This window comes from Mytilus californianus, unplaced genomic scaffold, assembly GCF_021869535.1.
Source record: "Mytilus californianus isolate M0D057914Y unplaced genomic scaffold, xbMytCali1.0.p SCAF_7, whole genome shotgun sequence".
In the NCBI taxonomy this organism is placed as follows: Eukaryota; Metazoa; Mollusca; class Bivalvia; order Mytilida; family Mytilidae; genus Mytilus; species Mytilus californianus.
Genome location: NW_026262723.1, coordinates 85,996,627 through 86,019,925, shown reverse-complemented (window position 1 = coordinate 86,019,925; position 23,299 = coordinate 85,996,627). Strand labels below are relative to the sequence as shown.

Genomic DNA, 23,299 nt, shown 5'->3' with positions numbered 1-23,299 from the left:
ACACTGAATAAATTTAAAAGATTTGAAAGTTTAGTAATAATCAACATGTACCCATTGAAGGACCTTCAATATACAGGTAAGTCGTGTGTGTTGTAAAAATATCCCAAATCGGTGACCATAAAACACAGCGCGGGAACCCGAGATGAACAAACTATAGTGAAGTTACGAAAACTAAACAGTTTCAGTTTCGATTGTATTAAAAGAATAATTTTGTTGAGACATTATGTTTAAGCAGTATTTCTTGTTGTTCTTTTGGTTCCCATAGGTCAAAGCATTTGTCTTATGATTTTTGTTATGAAGGTATTTTTTATTCTTTTAAAATATAGACTTTTGATATTTGACACATGGTCGCAGCAACTCGGAAGATTTCATTGACCTTTGATCGTCAATGTCAAATAAATGATTTTTCCCATATCAACACCCATATTTAAAACCATATATATTCTTGTTTGTCACGACAAGACCTTTCCAATGCATCTGAGGGTTTACCCCTGGTGTCATATCTCATATATTAAATCGTTAAATATCTCAAAAAGGTATACAAATCCCCACCCCTTAGCTCTTCATTGTCTTAATTGCCTTGACAAGGCCTTTTTCAGACAACTGTGGAACATGCCCTTCCCTTTATATCATTAATAGTTAAATATCTTGGAAACTGTTCTTTCCCCACCCTAAGTTAATTGTGATGGCAAGACTTTTATAGTACACAATAAATTTTGTCGTTGGGATCATAAACCGCCCCATATACAGTAAATTGTTGAAAAAAAACCCGTTTAGATCCCACCCCAAAACCATATATATTCTAAACTGTAACGACAAAACCAATAAGTGAACCATCGATTTCAAATATATTAAAAAAAACCCAGAAAAAGATTCCTACCAGTTAACCAACCATACACACATGCTTGTGCTATTTAAGCAGTATAAATGCATGGAGCATATGAACTTTGACTTCTTACCTCCACTGACCACAATAACCTTGTTTGTGACATTGACAACGCGAGTCCGTTAAGTTAGATCTATGACTTCGCGAAAGAATGCAGGTTCGCAGAATTCTTTAAAATGCCCTCCGCTTCACAATAATGAATTGTTACTAAACATATTTCATTTGAAACAATGGCAGTATAAAGAGAACAGTAATTAATACATTGTCTAAACATAAATGTTATTTTTATTCGAAACAGGATAAAAATGCTCGACAGAGCCACTCATTTTACCTGTTTCTCAGTCATGACAAGAATAGGTTCCCTCCGTAAAATATTCAGTAAGCCTTCGGAATATTGTCAAACTTGGTCGGGTACCAGTCTAGGGTCTGTTGGATCTTTTCTATAAACAGTCGGAGGGAAATTATTTTAAGTCCAACAAAACAGACCCACCTAGTTATTGCTTAGTTTGTTATTTCTTCTTATGATGTAAATAGTTATGGACGATATCGCAAAATGACTACAACGGTATAATCGAGAGTTGCATAAAAAATGTAACGACATAGTCATATGACGTCATATGTAGATAAACAATGAGTAGCAAAGACGTGAGCGCTAAAAAATGGATGTGCGTGAAAGTATCGGTCCTAATATGGTGTTTAAGCGTTGCTGTAACAATTTTTATAGTTCAATACTTGCGAATTATTCCCACGGACAATATTAAAGTTGATGAAGAAGAGGATGATTTGATCATACGGACCTTAAATCTTCATAATGTCAACGAGAAAAAGAGAGCGAAACGCGAAACAGATTATACTGCATACAAAGAAATGGGATGGCGATTTACTCCAGAGGAAGCTAAGATAGTTTTCGATGCTTATTATAAATGTATCGAGGAACGGAATGCAGCATATTCGGAGGAAATTCATGTAAAAGCAATATTAGCATTAGAAGGCCAAACAGTTAAAATGACTTGTCATTCTTGCTTCCGTCCGGATCAAGACCCTTCCAGCTACCATATAGAATGGCAACAACTTAGAGCGGAAGTAGGTGAATTGGATTATGTGGAAAATGACAAAAGAATAAAAATCACCTCCGACAAGATGCTGGCTATTCTAAATGTTGATGTCGTAGATCGTGGTCAGTATTTTTGTGTCCAATCAAATATTCAAGAATATTTAGAAATTTATCAACTTGATGTAATCGAAAGGGAAAAAAGGATTACTCTTCCAGAGAGTGACATTAAGAATCTTTTACCACAACATGAATTACCTGACCACAACCTAAAGCTGTTTACACTATGGTCAGAATGGAGTGATTGTAACCAATGCAATAGGCTTGGTAAAAGGAGAAAAGTAGGAATTTGTATGGTAAATAAAATTGAAAAGGATAGACCAATTGAACCAATGGACATTCCTATGATTATTTTATACCCTGACGGAATACCGTGTCGTTCTACAATTTTACCACCAGGGGTCAAGAGATTACAGGAAATACGTGACAGAAAAAGCGAAACAATATTAGGCGACTGTTTCATGAAATGCCCTACAACACCTGCCTTTTTAACGATAACAGATTCCAGTGGAAAAATTATAGAAACAATTGATTCTGGATTTTATTCTATGAAGTAAGTAAGTTTTCAGTTTTATGGTCGTATATTGAACCTTCTTTTTAGTATAGGGACTGATTTAAATATTTAAAAATATGAGGGGATCCAACATAATGAGTATGCTTTATAAATAGCATTGTGGTCCCCTTATGGTGTATTGTTTTATATGTGGTTTCAACCAGTAACTAGAAAAAAGTATTGTAGTTTCATGTTTCCTTTTTATAAATTCTCACAGTATGTCATATTATGAACATTTCATTTATCATTAATCCTTTGAGAGAGTGGCTTAAGGTTTCATATTTAATACATGCTAATCTCTAAAGAGCATAAGAAAGACAATCCAAACAAAAACCAAACTGAATTTCCAACAAACCTGAACTTGTGTATGAATAAAAGGAGATTTGGAATATGCTTTAGTGAGACAGCAACCTAACGACACAACAATCTCCACTCAAACTTATTAAATCATGTCAACAATCATTAGAATGAAAGCTGTGGACTCATATGTCTGTGTTATGGTAAAATGTTTGATTATTCATGGGAAAAATACTAAAGGGTCGCATGTGGTGCAAATTTATTCTTCAATAAAAATGCAATCTGATAAAAATCAGATATGTCACTAGGCTCCGTTAGATTTGTTTCTCGGTCGTGTTTAAATCAGAACTTTCACGCTGTTCCGTTAGAAGTTTGTAGCTCATGTAACAATCTTGATTATATAAACCCATTGTGAAGCCTATATTAATCTTCATCGATCTACAAATGTATTTTCTTGCACAACGGCTTCCATATTCATAAAATTCAAAATGCGAAACCACACTTATCACTGTGTATTTCTAACTAATGTTTACCAAAAAAATACGAAAGTCGGTGAACAAATATTTATTTTACATCATTAAAATGGAAATTTAACTAACAACAGCAAGTAGATGTTTACGTCCAGTAGCCGAAATAGCATGCAAAAAATATTATCAAATATGTGATGTAGCCCATTTACTTTTCCTTGACCTTTGTAGTTAGTACCCTGGAAAGATAGCCTTGAACAGTGCTGGACTGTATCTTAGCCTAATATAAGTTATCATGTTATTTCAGCAAAACTGAATAAATTCCTTTAAAAAGACGTTTAATCCTATAGCAAAACTAAAGGCAAAACTAGTATTTTGGCATCAATTCGTGAAGCTACCCAGATTGTTAGCTAAGATCTGCTTTGTTTAAATCGTTGAAACTTGTTTATTGAGATATAATAATAACATTATCATTAATATATAATTTGAAAATCCTAAAAAAAATCTGAGACAAAAAAAAACAGGCGTTAATGTTCCTTGTCCTTTTACAGAGTGTATACAATTAATGTCAGTGCCAGAGTGATTGCTATCGCTCTCTACAACTAACTACTACTAGTTAAATCTCTATACCCATTCAGGTTAATGAAGCATTTTGAGTCGGAATGTTTGTTCTATACTGTGTAATAAGTACGCCATTGCTGAAAGCTATCGACCTGAAAGTTTCAAGATAAGAAACAGCAATAAAAACGCATACGATATCTGATACCTCATTCAATAATAACTGGGGTATCTGTATGAGTATAAAAATATTTAATAAAAAGCATTGAAATCATATAAGAATAAAGGGGCTGCGCGTTCAGATCTACTGTTTTTGTAATATCGTATAGATAAGATCAAGGGCACATTGAATAAGAAGAAATTATTTATGGGTCCATGCCCATAGCGCCTGCGATAAAAAAACGTGGTATGATTACCAATGAACAACTCAATAGCACATGTTGAAAAACTGCCATCGTGCTTTAAAGAAACTGTACTAGAACCTTTGAGAGTGGTCCATATGTGACCTGTTGTATGGCAGAAGTTTGACCTAATCAGCTTTTCGATGGTTTTTCTATGGCAATACTGCTTTCTCGTAGCACTTGATAAATTAAGGCAAATCATAATACAGTTACGGGCATCTATCCAAAACAAATTACTATCACCACAATATTTCACTGACGCTGTTAAACTGAATTAAAGACCCCTTCCCATAAAATTGTCCATATTGTCAGTTATTGCTGGAAGACCTTTCTCGAATTTTGATATAATTTGTCCCAAAAAGGGATTTTTCTAATTTGTATTTAATATTTTAAAGAAATTTACTGCAAACTAACTGCTAGTACGATAGTTGGTAATGGGATGTGTTATTAGCAACGTCGGCGAGAAAAGGCGTTTATACATAATTATTTTTCTTAATTGCTTTGCTACTGTATCGTATGCCTTTAACACAGTACACTTATAAGAGGTACAGTTATGTCTACAATGTGTATTTTGTTGCTATGCACTAATTATCTTTATTGCATAGCATCAAACTATTCAATCTTAAAAAAATATTGTCTTTCGGTGAGGTAATGCGTTGTGAAATTTACTTTTGGAAAACTGATATTAACTGAACCTAGAGGCTCTGGGAGCTATCAGGCTTCTTTGTTTCCCAAATGTGAAAAGCTTATTGAAAGCTGAGGTCCACAATGTTTAGGAGTTGACATTGCACAAAGTGACATTAATAAGAGGCAGGGCCTGATTCCTTTAAATATATTTTAACCAGGATCAATTAAAAAGTCATTGTTATCTTTACTTGTAAAAACAGCAGCACAGATTCATGCCTTTGTGTATTTAATGTTCTAACAATATTATGGATTGTTTCTTAACTTATATCATATATACATAATCGTAGCTTATAACTGCATTAATAATGACGAAATTTATGTGTTTTTATCTTATGATATCAACTGCTTTTACGTATACAGAATATGTTTACTTGATTCATTTGAGCTCACCTGTCAGAAAGGCCAAGTGAAGTTTTCTCATCACTTGGCGTCCGTCGTCCGTCGTTGTCGTTAACTTTTACAAAAATGTTCTACTCTGAAAGTATTGGCCAAATTTAACCAAACTTGGTCACAATCATTATTGGGGTATTTAGTTTTAAAAATGTGTCCGATGACCCCGTCTTACAACCAACATGGCCGACATGGCTAAAAATAGAACATAGGGATAAAATGCAATTTTAATCTATTATCTTGAAAATCGCTATAAATAGAAAAAATCTGACAGGAACAGAAATATTCAGAGTGTTGAGATCTACCTGCTGTCTATTTACGTCAAAACTGTCAGACGACTTCTTATAAGAGTTATTGTCCTTAAATGGCAATTTTTACCATTTTATTTTTCATTTTTGCCTTTAATTTCGAAAACTATAATCGATAAGAGAGAAACTTTAATTTAAAAAAAAATTTCAGCAAGACATGATCTACAAATAAATCTACATAATTCTTACATGATTTGCATATCTACAAATACTTGAATTGGATTGGTCCATTAGAAGTTTTCCCCTTGGTTTACACTTCGATAAACCATGTTGCCGAAACTACTTTCACCGAGATCTATTCATGCGCTATACACATGCACATGCATATGTAATTTGTTTTTGAATCTCAATTTGCTTAGTACCCCTGGAACCAATGTATGTGTATAGCGCATGTAAAGATCACAGTGAAAGTAGTTTCGGCAACATGGTTTATCGAATAGTAAACCAAGGGAAAAACTTCAAATGGACCAATCCAATTCAAGTATTTGTAGATATGCAAATCATATAAGAATTATTGCAAAATGAGTATTTTTTTTCATAATCTGTAGCTTGGAAAAAAGCTCAGTGACCTATACCAAGGGTTTGATTATATCTAAAAAATAAAATAAAAAATAAAAAAAAACAGGATATAATGTGCAGTTGGCAAAGTATGAAAATTTCTGTAATTTTTTTGTTTTCATTTCCATTTTACCTTGAAAAAGAGGTTCGTTAGGGATTTGTGATTAGCAAAACTAGATGTTCATTCAAAATTGTTAATTATTTCTTTCTATCTTCAGAAGTAAACCTACATTGCCACCGATGGTCAACCGAAAGGTAATTTACACAGACACTAGAAAAAAAGTTGTGTTGTTATGCCCAAATTCCTCAAAGAAAAAAAGCTTGATAAGATGGCAGAATGGATCAATTCCCTTTAATCCTTTGACCATTAAAGGACAAACACGTGGACGGGTTCAAATAGATACCATCAACCGTTTGCATATAAAGGGACTAAGGAAAAGTGATACCGCTGTTTACAGTTGCTGGGCACAGGCAAAACTAGTTGGTACTGTTAAGGTGATAATAACTACAGGAGTTAACCCCAAAGTTCATCAAATTATAACCACTACAGGCATTGTGTTAACCATTATTTGTGTATCACTTATATGTATCTGTACTCTTGGTAACAAAGCACGTCAGAAAAACGCTGCGAAATAACAGAAAAAGTGTTTTCTCCATTAAACAACCGTTTTACCGAAAACAACAGCGGATGCAACTTTTTACGAGTTTAAAAAAATGAACGTTTTTGCAGTTAACGAATTATTTTAAGTTTAAATGTATTTCAAACTGCCGACAAGATATGATTGGAGAAAAACTAAGATTCACATTTCTCAGACCGAATATGAAATAATATAAGAGCAAAGCAGATACTACAAAGCGGTAGTCATCACTTTAGAGGACGACACTGTTTGCCAGCAGTAGAATCTACCAAGTGTAGGAAAATGTAACAATCGAAGTCAGAATATTTGCTTCGTACAGTGTTCTTTCAAACAAATCAAGATAGCTGTATTTAAATCATGAGTTTTAAAATATAATAATGTCTTGTTTGTTGTATGCAAACGTTATTTCAATGACCAATATTAAGAGACTGTCACGCTCTCCACATTATCAAGAATTCGTGCAACATCTCACTATAGGAGATGGTCCTATCCGTATGTGACTTGTGAAGCAAAACTACATCCTAACTAATGTTCTCTTCTTTATCAATGTTCATTTAGTTTTCAGATTTGACCCTTTGAGATATTGCTAACAAATTTTCCTCCTGAATATTCATGAAACGTTTTCAAACCAATACAAACATACTGCTATAATCTCGGGTTTATCCCGTCACAGACTTTTCTGACCGGTTTGCAATGAGATAATGTAACGGAGAAAGCTCGATGCCATAAAAGAGGGACGAAAGATACCAGAGGGACAGTCAAACTCATAGATCGAAAACAAACTGACAACGCCATGGCCAATAATAAAAAGACAAACAGAAAAATAATAGTACAGATGACACAACATAGAAAACTAAAGACTAAGCAACACGAACCCCACCAAAAACTGGGGGTGATCTCAGGTGCTCCGGAAGGGTAAGCAGATTAAGGCAATATCATTCACCATATTAAATCAGTTTAATTTTAGAAAATCCTTCCTTCTTTAAAGATCAGTCTATTCCTGTCATATCCTTTACCTTTACCACGACTATTGCAACCAAAATTTCAATTATAAACACGAGTTAAAGGATCACAATATTGACGAATTTCAGTTTAACATCCTGATTGCTCCTATGCTAGTTCACCATTTATATATAATTCGGCTGGCAACTATACTTCCCTGAGAAATGTGTTAACCAAAGAACCGATATATGGCGCAAAAAAGATGTTGATACTCTTTCTGAATGGAATAAGGCTGTAATATATGATCGATGTGCAAATTAGAATAAGAAAAAAAAAAATGGACTGGTCTATGAAAACTCATGCTACATCCATTTTCAGCGACCAAAATGCAACTTAGGACATTTCCTGCTGCCAGGAAAAATATGTTGCTGCGATTGACGTTTTTGATCGACATTTGTTGAGTTTGGTGGAATTTTATTTTAGCAAACAATCGGTATTTCACTGGGTGCTTATTGTGCACCCCTACTTGTTTTTGTATTCATATGAAGCAGATATCGTATAAAATCTCAGAAGAAAAAGAAATCATATCTTTTAAAGTTCATTCAGTTCACTTTCAGATATATTGATGATGTCCTATCACTCAATGACCCAGATTTCAGTGAGTGCTTGCATCTCATAAATCCAAGTGAGTTTGAGATAAGGGATACTACCGAGATAATAGGTCTACTTCATATCTGGATAGTTTCTACGATACTGACTCAGAAGGACGACTTCAGTTTGAATCTATGACAAATGTAATGATTTCAACTTACAATTGTCACCTTCCTTTTATCAGCAGTAACAAACCCTCTGCGCAGCCATTGTCTGGTGTTTACATATCTAAATTGATACGTTATGCTCATGTATATGCACATTATATCGACTTCGTTAGCAGGAGTGTGCTCGTTGCACAAAAACTGCTCAAACAGAGATATGAAAAAGAACGACTGAAATCGTCACTAAATATGTTTTACAGTCAATATCACGAATTGGTTTACCAATACAATATGTTTGTATGTCAACTCATCAGCGACATGCATCTTTGGGTATCAGAATAGTCGCCTTATCAGTAATTTTACTGATTGTGTCGTAACACCGATTGTGACATAGTTGACTTAGAGTGGATTCTCATGGCGGGTATTGCAGCATATCATCAGACGCTTACGCTGTCAACGCACCAGGGGTCTCTCTTTTTAGAGTTCATGCGATTCACTCAGTTTTTCTTTGTTACCTTGATTTGTTTTCATAATCGATTTATCATTTTTAAACATCGGTTAACTACTGTTGCCCATATTTATCAGCAATCAAAGCCGGTCTTCAGAGTTATTTCAAAATTACTTACTCTAGGGGAGGTAAGAACAAGTTGTCGATACTACAAAACTCAAAAGATATTCTAGAGTACATACAATGTACCTTCTTCCTCTTGCAACAGTATAAAACATTTGACGTCGCTACCCTTTGCATTAGTATGTCACATTTAAAAATTAAAGTCAGATTGAAATAATTTATTCTTCTTTGTTACTTTAAAAAGAATTGCCAACGTAGAATCGGGTATCTTGTTTTATACTTCGTAATTTGGTCACTCCGATTCAAACAAAAAGTATCCGTGACTGACACAAACAAGATCCATGAATTTTTTTATTGATAACAAACATGTAGCTGTTTCGTTCGGAGAAGGTGTTTTCCAACAAACAATTGACATTCCTATTGACAACCGCTGTACTCATAGTCTTGCTGATTTGTTTCCTTATTCATATGAGACAGATTTCATACAAGATCTAGAGCTTCTTAGGAAGATTAAAAGGAATTTATCATTATCCTCAACTCCAAGTTCTACTATAAAGATGATGTCCCCTCACTAAATGATACACTTTGGTGACTGTTGAGCGCATATATCCCATTGAACTTGAAATAAAGTATACCACAGATACAGTCAAGTCTGCCGCATATCCTGACTTATACCTTTTTAACTCACGGTATTGAAACGGTTTGTCGGAATCGCAATCATGTACAGTATGTGAAGTATAACATTTGCCTATTGAGCAAAATAAAACGTGAAACTCGGACACAAACACAACAAATACACACTGGTATTCAAGAAAAGATTTAGAATGAAAGACTTACTTTTTTTATTAATAAAATGAAGACAAATTAACATTCGTTATAAATATAAAGACGAAGATTCTATCACAGATAATATTGCAGCGATATGCTACAAAAGTGGATTAAGTCAAAGTAATTTTTCTCATTACTGCTTCACTTCATGTAAGCTACAGATTTTAACATTAAACCTCATGATCAAATTCTGTAATCCAAACACACTGTTTAGTTAACAGAAGTAAATCTTAACACTTATATTAAAGATTTAAAGACGCGCTTGTTATCTAAGGAAATAGAAATTAAATCAGCATGAATATATCATTCGCATAACATTATGAACATTTGGAGTAGTAAAAAAAAGATACATAAATATATAAATACACGTGTAAGTAAAAAAAAACCTAATCAAAATATTTTGCATTACAATTGACTTATTTACTGATGATAGCCCTTGTTGAAAAATACAACAATTGTTTGTTCCATTTATAAAAGAAATTTCACAATGATCATGAACCTTGCGTCTACCTTACCGCAATCAGGATTGTGCTTATTATTGATGTTAGGAGAAGAACAACAACATTGTTATACTTTTAACTGAATATCGTTAATACACATATAGCACTTATTTTATAAAAGATAAAAATACATCAATACACAAGATGGACACTCATAGAGTACCCGGTATCAAAATCTATTATTATCATATACATTGAATAAATATATTACGTATTTACTTCTTCCTTTATCGACTTAGGTAGATATAATGTCGAAATTAAAAAGCTACAAAAATTGTGCTGTCTGAAATACTTCATTTTATCAAAATTGGGTAACTTTTGGGAAATTGAAAACTTTTATAATTTTTCTGCATATAAATCAGGATTGTTACAGATAACACAGTAAAACAGTGAGAACAATGTTCATATATTAGTTATAAAAAATAAAAAATGAGCCAAGACATTTTTGCATACTTTAATATTTTATATTGAATCTGTCCATTTATATCTTACGTGGAGATTTAAGAGAAGTGACCGTACCAACTTTCAAAGAAAGATCGTACTCAAATATAGTTTCGCATTAAATGTACAGTGCATCATTTTGAAATTGGTATAGATTGAAATATTTTTTTCCCTTCATGGAGGCGAAAATGCTGAAATTTATTATTTATTCGAGGTTAAATTTATTTAAGTTTTGATTTTTGCTTTTGGTTTCTACTTTTTTTTTTATTAAAATTGTAACATGATGTTCGATTTTCAAGCAATAAAATGTGAGATTCAAATATTACACACTTATTTTTGCGTTAGTTTCACGTGGGAACTCAATTAAGTTTGAAGAATGTGTATATAATGTTCATTTAGAAACCTTCAATCTTATCATATGCTTCTAGTGATGAAATGATTACATAAAGTAACCACAGTATAAAAACAATAAAGCCGGTTGCCCATTTTGTTTTTATAGGACCACCAAGTTCAGCGTTACCGAAAGCGGACATTTTCCTTCTCACTAATAATACGAAAATTGCGACGCAAGCACAAGAAAGATAGATAACAACACTAAAGCCAAGTGAACCAGCCGGGTAATCAAACTGCATATCCTGAAATGGAAAAAAAGTTAATACTTTGTTGAATTATATTCACAAGTATTTTAAAAACGCATAATACAACCAACATTTGTAGTTTGTAGAATTAGACTTATTACCGGATTTGTTCTTACATGATCAGTATGACGGGTGCAGGATCTGCTAACCCTTCCGCAGCACCTGAGATCACCCCCGTTTTTCCGTGGAGTTCGTGTTGCTCATTCTTTAGCTTTGAATGCTGTGTTTTGTATACTGTTGTTTCTTTTTTGTATTCTGGAATGGCGTTGTCAGTTCATTTTAGACTTAAATTATGAGTTTGAATGTCCTTTTGGTATCTTTCGCCTCTCTTTCACTGGAAAGGCCTTGACATTTAGTGTTTTATTTTCTTTTTTTAACCAAAAGTAAACAGCAAATAAACATTTTAAAATTCACAGCCTCAAATGCTTTATATGTACCGAAAATGCCTTCATAAATCGAAAGTAAACACGTCCCTCTTACTCATTGCAAAGCATTAGCAATCAGCTTTCATTTGACAAAAATGCTGAAAGTGGCGGCAAACAACAATCAATCAATCATTCTATAAAAGTTTTGACTGTTATTATCTGGAAAGACAGGTTGACATCGGCATGTCATTAAAAGCCCCATACAAAACGATTTCAATGACACGGGTTTTATAGTACCGGAAGTGACATGACGTATATAACAATAACACTTCAAACATTGCGTGCATCCGAATCGATTTTCTGGATTTACCTTCATCGGGAATGCTCAAACCCAAACATTTCAAAGCCAGGGATGTAAGAATACGTAGAACATTTTGAGCTTTATGACCAAAAAGGGGCATAAAAAACAGCCAAATTTATCTATAAAGGTTAACTTTGCCGTATGGAGTTCGAACAGTAGTTTAATTATATATATTGTTTTAAATCTATCATCGGGGAAGTTTAGAATAGCTGTTAAAAATCATGTCAGTGCCAAAGAACTAACTACTTAGCTGATGATACCCTCGGAGACTAACAGTCCATAAGGAGTAGTGTTGACCAAATGCTAGTAAATGAAATAACCCCCTTTCTCGCTTTTGTCATTAAAATAATATGGCACTTCTTTTAACCAGCCGGAGGTTGTTATGTATTTTGTCAATTCAAATATAAAATGTCAACATCCATGGGGATGCCTACCAGTTGTCTGAGGGACGAATGAATGACTTTGAATATAAATAAAGACTTACCTTAGCTTCCCAATAACATGCTGCTAATAGCCAAGGAAGGCCTAGTCCCAGAAAGACATTTACTGCGTTACTTCCGTTGACATTTCCAATTGAGCAGTCTGCGTATTTTTCATTGATTGCTGCAAGCTTACTAGCAAATGTGTCCGGCATACTTGTGCCCAATGCCACAAATGTGATTGCTGTAACAGTGTCTTTGAGTCCAATTAAACACCCAAATATTGTAGCAAGATCATTAACAACGGCGGTAAGAAGGCCAATTACTAGCAATGAAACAACAAATGTTACCCATCCTCCTCCGATAGATGTAGGTGGTATGCATGCAAAAAATGCCTGTAACAAAAGATAAATGTATTCAAATTTAAAGCAAAGAAAAATAGATAACGAATGAAATACTATCTAAACACATCAATATGTAATACTTTTAGTGTTACAGTCTGTTCGCCTGTTTGTTTTCATCTGCACAATATTATAGCATTTTTTGTATTTGATAAATTAATTGGATTATCCGCAGTCAACTACAGGCTTAAGTCGTAGTAATCAGCAAACACTTCCTTTCTAGTATTTAAAGTGCCGTTCGTTTACCACATATGAGACATGAAGCTTACTGTTATGGTAATGCGTTAAAGTCGAGTGTACATGTAGATATTTCACAGGCTACAAACAGTACTAAAAATATTGCCTGACTACATATACAAGGCTATTGTTTTATAAACAATGACCCCATGTACTTTTCCCTTTTAAATTCTCTGCACGTTTTTGAAGAGGAATATCAAGATATGCAAATCAATCACAGAAGAAACGATACGTTATATGCACATCGATCACAACAAAAACGATTCTTTATATGCACATTCATCACAGCCGAAACAATATTTTGTATGCACATCGATCACAGCAGACACGCTACGTTATGTAGGCTTCGATCGCAGCAGAAAATACCTTACATGCATTTCGATCGCAGCAAAAACGATACATTATATTCGCATCGACCATAGCAGAAACAATACGTTATATGCACATCGATAGGAACAGAAACGATATGTTATGTGCACAATGATCACAGCAGAAGCGATACATTATATGAACATTGATCGCAGCAGAAGCGATACATTATATGAACATTGATCGCAGCAGAAGCGATACATTATATGAACACTGATCGCAGCAGAAGCGATATGTTACAAGCGCACTGATTATAGCAGAAACGATACGCTTTTATGCACACCGATAACACTAGAAACGATGTTATGTGCACACACTTATAACAGCAGAAACGATACGCATTAAATTAATATACTACCACTTGTTATGTAACACTTCAGCTTTATTGTTGATCCCCGAAGATATGATACGCTTAAGAGTCAATGTTAAAGTGCATTTACATGAGTTCACAACAGATAAATTTTGAAAATATTACAAATCCAAACAGTTCAGCTTCATCAAGAAAAAAATCATATGATTCCCATATCCATTCGCACGATACGTGATTTTAAATATATTTTCCACCAGGTGCTATAAGGACGAAAAGTGTTTAAAGGCATAAAGATATCAAAAGTTTGAAAGCATTATGAATAAAAGTTTCTAATGTTAACTTTCCTTAAGGAAGTTGTAACCTAAAATAAGTACAGTTACAAGTTTTATGATCTTGAAATTTACAGACACATCATTTTAAATATCTCAGTACCGAGGCAATCAATGACTACGATGAAATTGGTCATTATATGATTTTAATTATTCGTTTTATATCCGTTATAGTTATGTAGTTGCCCATTATTTATTCCTGAAGTTTTGCACTGCACGTTCCGAATAGATACAACATTAAGCACCAAGCTCAGCAAAAACCGGTTCTTTTCACTTTAACTTGCATTTCATAGACATTGCGAACATTTAGAATTCGTTATAACGGACCTAGGAGAGAGAACAAAACTCGACTGAGATTTTCTATATTGTTTCGAAGCAATTACATATAAACTGAGTTTCTGGCCATGTACTTTCGTTGTTTTTAATTTGGAATTATTTTTACATTCTAAGATGCTAGATTTAGTAAACATATATTAACCTCAAGATGTCATATGGTCCTTTGTGTCGTTTGGTTGCTGTCTGAACAACGTACACACACACACACACACATATATATATATATATATATATATATATATATATATATATATATATATAAACACTGTCTTCCATAATGTTAAAAAACATCTGATATATATTTGACATAATTTTCTCTGGGTGCATTCATTTGTTTTACAACATTCACACTTTTTAAAAACAAATAAATATTGAATCGTAAAGGTATCATACTAAAAATATCAATATCATGACGTATTGGCTTGTTGATTGTTTGTTTTAAAAAATACCCCCACAATCAAAGATTGAATAATAGAATTACCTTCCAGAAAAATGAGAGAAAATGCATGATATAATCAAATGCAGATGCCTCATCTATGTCTCCACCATTGACATTCATGGCTTCATGAAACTGTTGCTTCCATGACGATGTATCTAGTCGAATACCATCAAGATTTTGTTTAGTTTGATTTGCAATCCTTGACACAAGGCCGTCAAATTCTGAAAGTTCAAAATATATTTAAGACAATTATCACATTAGTCAAAATTTACCATGAGAAAGCTAATACTAGTAAACCGATAGTATATACGAAATCTCTTTTATTAAAAAATAATAAGAAACACATGATTGAACTAAGTAGAAAATGATTTCAACGCTTCAAACAAACTTGTTTAATGTATCACATTAAAGTGTGTGTCCTAACCATTTGAAGATTACGCCGTGCAAAAATAATCATCAATTCCGAGGTTTAGTTTTTAGTCGTCCCCTCTCCCAATATAAGTTACAATATTACTTGTAAAGATCTATAGCATTGATAAAATCGGACTTCTGCCGAAATGCTCGCATCCAATTTTAGCTCAATCGCTTATAAAACGCATTGGAACTCAATCTTTTTATCGAAATAAATGGTGTGTGAAAGTAATTTATTGAGAAATAAAACTTATTAAATGAAAAAAATAAAATCAATTTTATATTAAAGTACCTACAGCAAAGGGATATTCACCGTGCTAAACGTCACGTGCTTTCACATGTAACGGTATGGTAAAATGTTTGATGTACATGTTACCTATTCTAACATCGGACTTGGACTGAATTTTACTCTGCGTATTGCTGTGTGTTTGTTTATTTCACATTGGTTAGAGGTATAGGGGGAGGGTTTAGATCTCACAAAACATGTTAACCCTACCGCATTTTTGCGCCTGTCCCAAGTCAGGAACATCTGGCCTTTGTTAGTCTTGTATGTTTTTTTTTTAATTTTGGTTCATTTATATGTTTCTGAGTTTAGTGTGACGTCCATTTTCGCTGAACTAGTATACACTATTGTTAAGGAGCCAGCTAAGCACGTCTCCGGCTGGGGGATTTTCTCGCTGTGTTGAAGACCCATTGGTGGCCTTGGGCTATTTTCTGCTCTTTGGTTGGGTTGTTGTCTCTTTGACACATTCACCGTTTCCATTCTCAATTTTATGAAGAAAAAGTATATTCACCGCGCTAAACGCTACATGCTTTCACATGTAACGTTATAGTAAAATGTTTAATGTACATTTGGTATCGGTAATTAATTTTCATTAAATACATTGTTTTCTCTCGGAATATGGAATAAAACAATTACTGTCTTTTGTCCCGGTAAATTTGTAGTTAAATTGGCCCCAGTGAATGTCAGTTTTTTCAAAAGTGAAAAAAAAATATATGAACCTCATCAAAAGACAGTAATTGTATATTATTTCAAAGCCGTGATTTGTTAATTAATGTCACTTGTTGTTATGCTAGAACAATTATTGACCTGATCTGACTGAAAATATATATTTATCAAGTTTATATTACTAAAATTAGATTATTATTAAGTCCTGTTTAAGATAGTTAGTATTTGATTGGATGTTAATTAGAATATTTTGCCAATCAGAATTGAGCTTCCATTTGAGTTCAGAAATTACAAGAGAAACATGTGAAGAGTAACTTTTAAAAAAAAAGGTTGACAAGCATAACAATGCATCCTGAGTCAATATCCTTGCATCAGGTTGATAAGAACATGTATTGACATTATCAAAATGCTATGATTGTGTGATATAAGTAATTGAAAAAGTTTGAACATAAGACATCTTTAAAGTTTGCAAAGTAAGACTCAATTAACCTTTATTTCCATCTGAAAAAAAATTTAATTGCACAATATTCTAAGTGATCTTTCGGTCGCACAAAGCTACACCTTTGACTATTTATATGTAGTTACTATAAAACAAACAACAAAACAACGCACACAGTCTAGCTACCAACAGAATGTCCATAAAATTGTTATATACCAGACTGTAAATAAGCGGGAAAGAAGTGTCAAAACTAGGAAGCTAGCTAAGGTAGTCACAGCTGTCGCTTGAATAATGTCGATCAAGAAAAAAAGAATAAAAAATACACAGGTTTCCATGAAGTCTTCATTTCAATTTGATTGAAATCGACAGTATTTACATGAGCCAATAAGTATATCAACTCGTCATACCATTTGAAAGAATAACCATTTAAACTGTAAAAAAATAAAACATTATAACAATTATAACTAACAAAATGCAAGGAACAAACAGAGTAAGTGCTATTAATGACTTAATGTTAAGATGATAAGGTTCTTGTTTCATCAACAAATGAGTTTATGCTTAAACAAATAGCGTAAGGAATGGATTAAGTGCATGTAATGCATATTATCAGGTATTCGAGGCGTTACAGAGGGATTCTATAAGTTCAGGATATGACACATGTGTCAATGTCAGTGCTATGCGAAATGGCTTACTAGTACTTATATTTAATATTTACCTGCATCTGTTACTAACGTCACAATTGTCTTCCCTATTTTTCCAACTTGTGCACCTCCATCAGGACCAAATATCTCTACCTGAAAACTGTGATCTCTTTCTGGTAGCTTAAAAAGAGCAAAACTTCCCCATTTTTTAATATGTCTGCCCTTGTATGTATTAATATTTCTATGTGCTGTATACCATTGTTATGTGGTAACTTACAGCTATAGTAGCTTTCGATACTCAATAATAATGCTTACACTTCGACTCCATTTTAAATTATCTGTTGGCCAACTGTAATGTAGCAAAACAGTATGGTATAAGGATTTGTTAATTCAGTACAAATCTGGAATTCAAGCCAAAATACTAGCATCTGCCGTCACGTTGCTTTCGTGAATCAAGTCACTAATTATGTTTTGCTTTGATTCTATTGATTTAAGGAGGTGTGAAAAGCCTTTTATATAACTAGTGCAAACATTCATTGAAGGACGTACTCTGATCTTTGATGTTCCCTATTATTGTAAGGGAATCCCTTACTTGATAGCCATATAACAAGAACCCTTTTAAATCGCATTAGAGATATAAGAGAATAATATACTAAACTAAATTTAATCTCAATCTAAATTCATACCATAGAATCCATAATGGCAAAAGACAATGTTTTACTGGTTTCTCCATGGTTAAAAGTAAGATCTCCCTGTCCCCCGATGAAATCAACGTTATGTTTCGCTGACATGTCAGTAGTCTTCCAGTTGATTGATACTGACCCATCAGCTCCATTTATTCTTTTTATGATTACTTGAGCAGTTGAATTGCTTTCACGAACGATATAACTTGGCTTTGAAAATTCGAATTTCCCAGGTTCTGAAATGGAAAAATGATTAATAGAGAAGTAGTTTTTTGACAAAGCTATATGATTGTTGATCAATTTGACAAAGCTATATGATTGTAGATCAATTTGACATAGTCTAAGTTTGTTTACTATGTAATATTCTTTATATGTATATTTATACATTTTAAAACGATATTTAACCATTGACAACCTGATATGAAATTTTACCATTTTGACGTTTTTTAAATAAAATACTAGTATTTAGAATACTCGTTTTCTTTCTTGACAACCAATAACGAATTTCAAATTGAATAACATTACATTGGTAGTAAGTTCGGACTAATGTTGAGTCAACCATAAAACAACTCTGATTCCTAATTTTAACTGAATAACTGAACAGAACGAGATACATTTGTAGTCACTAGAAAATGGAATTTCGATTAGGAATTGAACATGGCACTTTAACATTATTTGCAAGAATTCCTTTTCTGGCAGGAAATCAGACTCATATCTTGATTTTCTCCTCGATATTAACCCAGATGGACGACTTCAAACTACAATCTTTGAGAAACGTGATGATTTCAACTTTTCAATTGTCAACTTCCAATATACAAGCAGTAACATACCCCTTTGTCCCATTGTATTGTGTATACAAATCTCTATTGACCCGTTACGCTCGTGCATGTTCACACTATAATGACTCCATTAGCAGGAATGTTCTCCTCACACAAAAAATGCTTCATGGAGGTACGATGAAGAACGAATGAAATCGACATCGACAATACACAAGTTTTACGATCATCATCAAGCATTGATTGACCGAGGCGAAAAGTCTATCTAGCGACGTGTTTTCACAGTGTTTGATCTATGTCTAATCTGTCACATTGATAGTAAGTTTGGACAAATGTCGGGTCAAACTTTTATCACAAAGCTCTGATTTTCAATTCACTCGGAAATGGAACTGAGAGTAGAAAATGAACATATCATTTGCCATTATTTGCAAAAAGTAAAATAACAAAAATACCGAACTCTCAAGGGAAATTCAAAACGGAAAGTCCTTTATAAAATGGCAGAATCAAAAGCTCAAACACATCAAACGAATGCAAGATTTACTTTTCTGGTAGGACGCAAACATATAAACTGGAAGTCATGAATATTACCTGATTACAGAATAACACAGTAACAGAAGTTCTTTAATCATATTAAAGCACTCGTATTTTTTTTTACTTCATATTTATATTTTCCTTTGAGACAATTCACTGTCAATTATTCAGACTATTATTGACCTCCAATGCATGATGTAAGTAAATATATTAGGTTTATAAAAACACTTATTAGACTAATATACATTAAATATAGTCTTACCGTCATCGTTAATAATAGTAATTTGATTTATGGAGACCTTCCCAATGACGACATCGCTTTGCTTTTTTTCCTCTGGAAGATATAATTTAATGAAGAAAAATTCGTCTGGTTCCCATATATCATCATCCACAATTTCAACATAAACCTCACGTAACGATTCGTTGGGTGCAAATTCTACATATTCCTTCAATGGTTTATAATCACTACCGGCGTCAGCTGTTCCATCAATAGTTTCCACTCTGTAATTGGAAACAAATATGTCAAGTTAATGATGACATAGATGACAAAGTTTGAACTTAAATAATACATAAGGATGGAACATACAGATTTTATGTGCTTCATGATTGTTTAATAAAAGGTAAGGTCGAGTCGAACAAAAATTCACTGCCACCAGGGTGTTATTGTTTATTTAACGTCTCCATGGAACAACATGGGAAAGCATTAGAGGTCCATAAAGCGCACGACTTTTTCAAATCAACGCAATTTACAAGGGATAGTTTGACGAATTTCAAGCGCGCGAATATTCTAAACTTTCAGAAAGTTTAGAAACATGACCTTGATATATCAGTTTTCCAGAATGCTGATGATCACGTAACAATGCTTTATAAGTGAGAGGTTTAGCTAGGTTTAATCCCCAATTTTCTACATAAGGAAATGCCTGTACCAAGTCAGGAATATGACAGTTGTTTTCTATTCTCTTGATGTGTTTTAGCCTTTGATTTTGCCATTTGATTAAGGACTTTCCGTTAAAATTTTCTTTGGAGCTCGGTATTTTTGTTCTTTTACTTTTTACTAACCTTTTTTTCTGAACGTATCTTAAAGAAGGTAGATTTATCTGTATACTTTTTTCTATAAATTTGCAGATAAATAACTTACCTCAGGAGTCAAAACGAAAATGGGTAACTCGTTTTTTTTATGTATATCTGATCTATAGGCATCAAAAAAATAAATTTGTGTAGGATACCTTAAATTACTTCGAAATGAATTTGAAAAGATGGAATAGAGGCAAGATTTTTTTTTATTTTCATGTGTGCTTGTAATGACATACATTGGCAAATTATGTTTTCAATTTTTGAATAATAAAACCTCTAGAAAACGAGTAACTTTCTTACACTTCCATAACTAATATCAAATACATATAGTTTTTAAACATTGAAATTTATGGACTGGTCATGTAGTAGTTATGACGATGGAAACCCTTATCAATGTATAGCTTTCTTCAATTTGATAATTGGTCTTCTTGGGTCGTGAAAAATAATTTAATCTTTTTAAATCATCTGAACATCTTTATACTCATTTAAAAAAAGAAAGGAGACGTTCTTTAACATATAGGACATGAGACCTATAACTAGTATAATTTTTGCAAAACTGGAACATTGGAAGAAAAACGAGGAACACGTAGGTTAAATCCCACTTCAACTAAAAAAATAAAAGGAGAAAAACGATATCGACACAGATGGACGACTTCAAACTAGAATCTTTAAGAAACGTGATAATTTTCACTTTCCAAATTTCACAGCAGTAACATGCCGTAGGCAGTTTATATATCTCAATTGAATCGTTATGCTTGTGCATGCTATAAAGAGGATAATCAAACCCCATAAGTCGAAGAAAACCAGACAAAACAACTGCCAATATAATACAATAATAGTGTTTACTGTCCGTTAAGTTTAAGATTATATTACATAAAAACGTATTATTTCATTCTTAACTGTAAAAGCATTGATTTATGAAGAAAAGTCAAACTCGGAAAATTTCTAGAATTAATGAACGTAAATGAAAGAAGCTTGTGTATATTTATAGTTCAATGGATATCAAAATATTTTGGTGATTCAGTAGGATCATATTTTGTGTTTAGTATACTGTTATTTGTCTTTTGGTCGTTTTTCATTTTCGACTTGAGTTTGGTATCGTTCGCCTTTCTGTTTAACAATGGAAATAAATATGTTTCTTTCAGATTAATGTTTTTTTTTCACTTTAATTGATTAGTTCATATCAATGACTCTTACAATACTGTAACTGGTATATCCATTCTCCCAATCCGCCTAAGCCCTATTCTAACTTTGCCTTCATTTTCAAGTACAGCACATGATGATGCAGTAAACTCGACTACAGCAGTTGTTCCTCCATCACTAAGGTCAATGAAATTGATACTTGCAGTAGACGCTATGTCGGACAACATTTGAGACTGCCTCATTTTTACATTTTCATAAAGCTGAAATGCAAAGCACACCCACAGGTTTATTAAAATGATAAATTGTTTTTTTAATATCTATGCAATCAACACAACACAACACACAGTAAAAATATTATACTTTACTTTGGCTTTCTCCAGCTGGCCATACATATGTCTTCACTTTTAAAAAAAATCACATACATTTTTTTGTTCTCAGCAAATGTAAAATTTTTGTTTCAAAGAAAACGTTTCAGAGACCAGGAACCAGATAGCTGTTGCTTAAGAATCATAAATAGGATCCGAAATTCTGATGTTTCATCATATTTCTTTTTTGTGTTAGTTAGTTTCAAAAAGAAGTTGTCCATCTTGAATGGCATTGTCTTACCACATAATTTTCATATAATTGAGAAAATCAATTGAAAGTAATGAATTATATGACTTAATAATTTCAGGTTTTTGTCCGATGAAAAAATTCTAAAAAGAAGTGGAATCTCTCAACAAGACTAGATTGTTTAAAAATGTAGAAGGCTCGGCTTCTCCTTAATTTACGTTCAAAAAAGTTAGCAGTTGTGAATTTATTTTTTGCATTACTATTTTCGAGTGAAAGCGATACAAAAGAAGTTTCTATAAATAAACCTAAAATACTTTTTAAACCGCGGACATACAATAAATAATATGGTCAATGACTGGTGGACAAAATCAAATTCGTTAATAAATTGAATTTCTGTGAAACAGTAGCAGTGTTACACACTCCGTCTGTTTTTTTCTCTCTCTCTATTCTAATTAAAACTTCTTCCGGGTCAAATGTTTCCTTGTAATATTCAATATGCACATTTCTAAACTAAAAAAGTCGGATAGCATCAATATGATAAGTCAAATTTAGGGATAAGTTTTTTCCGTAGGTAGGAATAATAAAGTTTTTATCAACTGTGTTAAATTTATCCGTATCTTGTTGACATGTTTGAGTAATAATATTTACAACTATATTTCAAAAAGCATTAAGACATGTTGGAAATTAGACAAGAGGTTCATGAGAGCCTGATATCGCTCACCTGTAATTTCAGTTTCAGGCATTTGACTTATTTGTAAATCTTACTTTTCTGAACAATTTTGTCATTTACACTTTCTCTCTGTCTATAATAATATCAAAGATAATACATAACCCAAAACTGTAAAATTTCCTAAAAATTAACTATTTCTGGACAGTAACCCAACAGTGAGTTGTCCTATTGGTCTAAAGATTACTTGACAGGTGGATCTAAACCTGTTTAACACTTTCACCTATGTCAGTTTTGCTCTTACTGCTTTAGTTTTAAAGATGAAAGCCAAAAACTTC

At 33.0% G+C, this 23,299-nt stretch overlaps 2 protein-coding genes across 2 annotated transcripts in view; one reads left to right on the top strand and one right to left on the bottom strand.

Moving 5' to 3' along the window:
- The first annotated feature begins 45 nt into the window (after positions 1 to 45).
- On the top strand, positions 46 to 7,191 carry LOC127709546 (Ig-like V-type domain-containing protein FAM187A). Its single transcript, XM_052215152.1, has 3 exons — positions 46 to 76; positions 1,611 to 2,550; positions 6,435 to 7,191. Exons 1-3 carry the CDS (start codon positions 46 to 48, stop codon positions 6,850 to 6,852), a joined length of 1,389 nt encoding a protein of 462 aa, XP_052071112.1. The 3' UTR covers positions 6,853 to 7,191.
- A 2,756-nt stretch (positions 7,192 to 9,947) lies between these two features.
- Positions 9,948 to 23,299, bottom strand: part of LOC127707932 (sodium/calcium exchanger 3-like) — a 39,481-nt gene continuing 26,129 nt past the window's right edge. The window contains exons 5-11 of the mRNA XM_052212690.1: positions 21,797 to 22,002; positions 19,788 to 20,026; positions 18,222 to 18,454; positions 17,610 to 17,715; positions 15,138 to 15,316; positions 12,740 to 13,069; positions 9,948 to 11,526 (exon numbers count right to left, since the gene is read on the bottom strand). Coding sequence (XP_052068650.1) covers positions 11,287 to 11,526; positions 12,740 to 13,069; positions 15,138 to 15,316; positions 17,610 to 17,715; positions 18,222 to 18,454; positions 19,788 to 20,026; positions 21,797 to 22,002 — 1,533 coding nt within the window. The 3' untranslated portion in view covers positions 9,948 to 11,286. The remainder of the gene's footprint in view (positions 11,527 to 12,739; positions 13,070 to 15,137; positions 15,317 to 17,609; positions 17,716 to 18,221; positions 18,455 to 19,787; positions 20,027 to 21,796; positions 22,003 to 23,299) is intronic.